This window comes from Aplysia californica, unplaced genomic scaffold (assembly GCF_000002075.1).
Source record: "Aplysia californica isolate F4 #8 unplaced genomic scaffold, AplCal3.0 scaffold00021, whole genome shotgun sequence".
Taxonomy (NCBI): Eukaryota; Metazoa; Mollusca; class Gastropoda; order Aplysiida; family Aplysiidae; genus Aplysia; species Aplysia californica.
In genome coordinates this window covers 2,345,563-2,346,261 of record NW_004797291.1, presented here as the reverse complement: position 1 = coordinate 2,346,261, position 699 = coordinate 2,345,563, and the positions used below count along the sequence as shown (strand labels likewise).

At 43.5% G+C, this 699-nt stretch overlaps 1 protein-coding gene across 2 annotated transcripts in view; it reads left to right on the top strand.

Moving 5' to 3' along the window:
* Positions 1-306: 306 nt before the first annotated feature.
* Positions 307-699, top strand: part of LOC101854843 (GTP cyclohydrolase 1) — a gene marked incomplete at its 5' end in the record, with an annotated part of 96,041 nt that continues 95,648 nt past the window's right edge. For both annotated transcript variants that reach the window (XM_013087673.1, XM_005090790.3), the window contains 1 exon segment: positions 307-416. In XM_013087673.1, the coding sequence (XP_012943127.1) occupies positions 307-416 (110 nt within the window).

Sequence of the window (699 nt, the reverse complement as noted above, 5' to 3'; positions counted from 1 at the left end):
TTTGTTTATTGTTGTTTTTGTTCTTGGGTTGTTGGGGTTTTTATTGGGGGGGGGGGGTTATGCTGGTGGGGAGGCATTTTGGCTCTCTTATTTAACAGAGAAGACTTTAAACTTCTATTTATATCCAAGCCCACACCTGCCTTTTATCCGGATGGTTGGTTTGTTGATACCTTGTGTTTATGTTGTTTCATCGTTTACTCTCTGTTCACGTAACTGTTTTTTTCGGTCTGGTGATATGTTACGTTTATCCGTTTTATGCTCTCCATAAACTTCCCCAAAATCACACGTTATTTTTACCCTTCCCAGAAATCCTGAACGACGCTATATTTGACGAAGACCATGACGAGATTGTGTTGGTGAAAGACATCGAGATGTTTTCTCTATGCGAGCATCACCTGGTACCCTTCATGGGCAAGGTGAGTGTGTCCACTGTTTGGTTATAAACAAAACAAGCACCCCCCCCCTCTCTGTCTCTCTCTCTCTCTGTCTCTCTCTCTCGTTCTCTCTCTTTTTCTCCTCCATCTCTCGCTGTGTGTGTTTTTCCCTCTCACCCTGTTCTTCTGTCTCTCTTATTTCTTCTCTCCAATTATCTGTCTGTCTGTCTGTCTGTCTGTCTGTCAGTTTGTTTGTCTGTCTGTCTGTCTGTCTGTCTGTCTGTCTGTCTGTCTCTTTCTCTCTCTCTCTCTCTCTCTCTCTCTC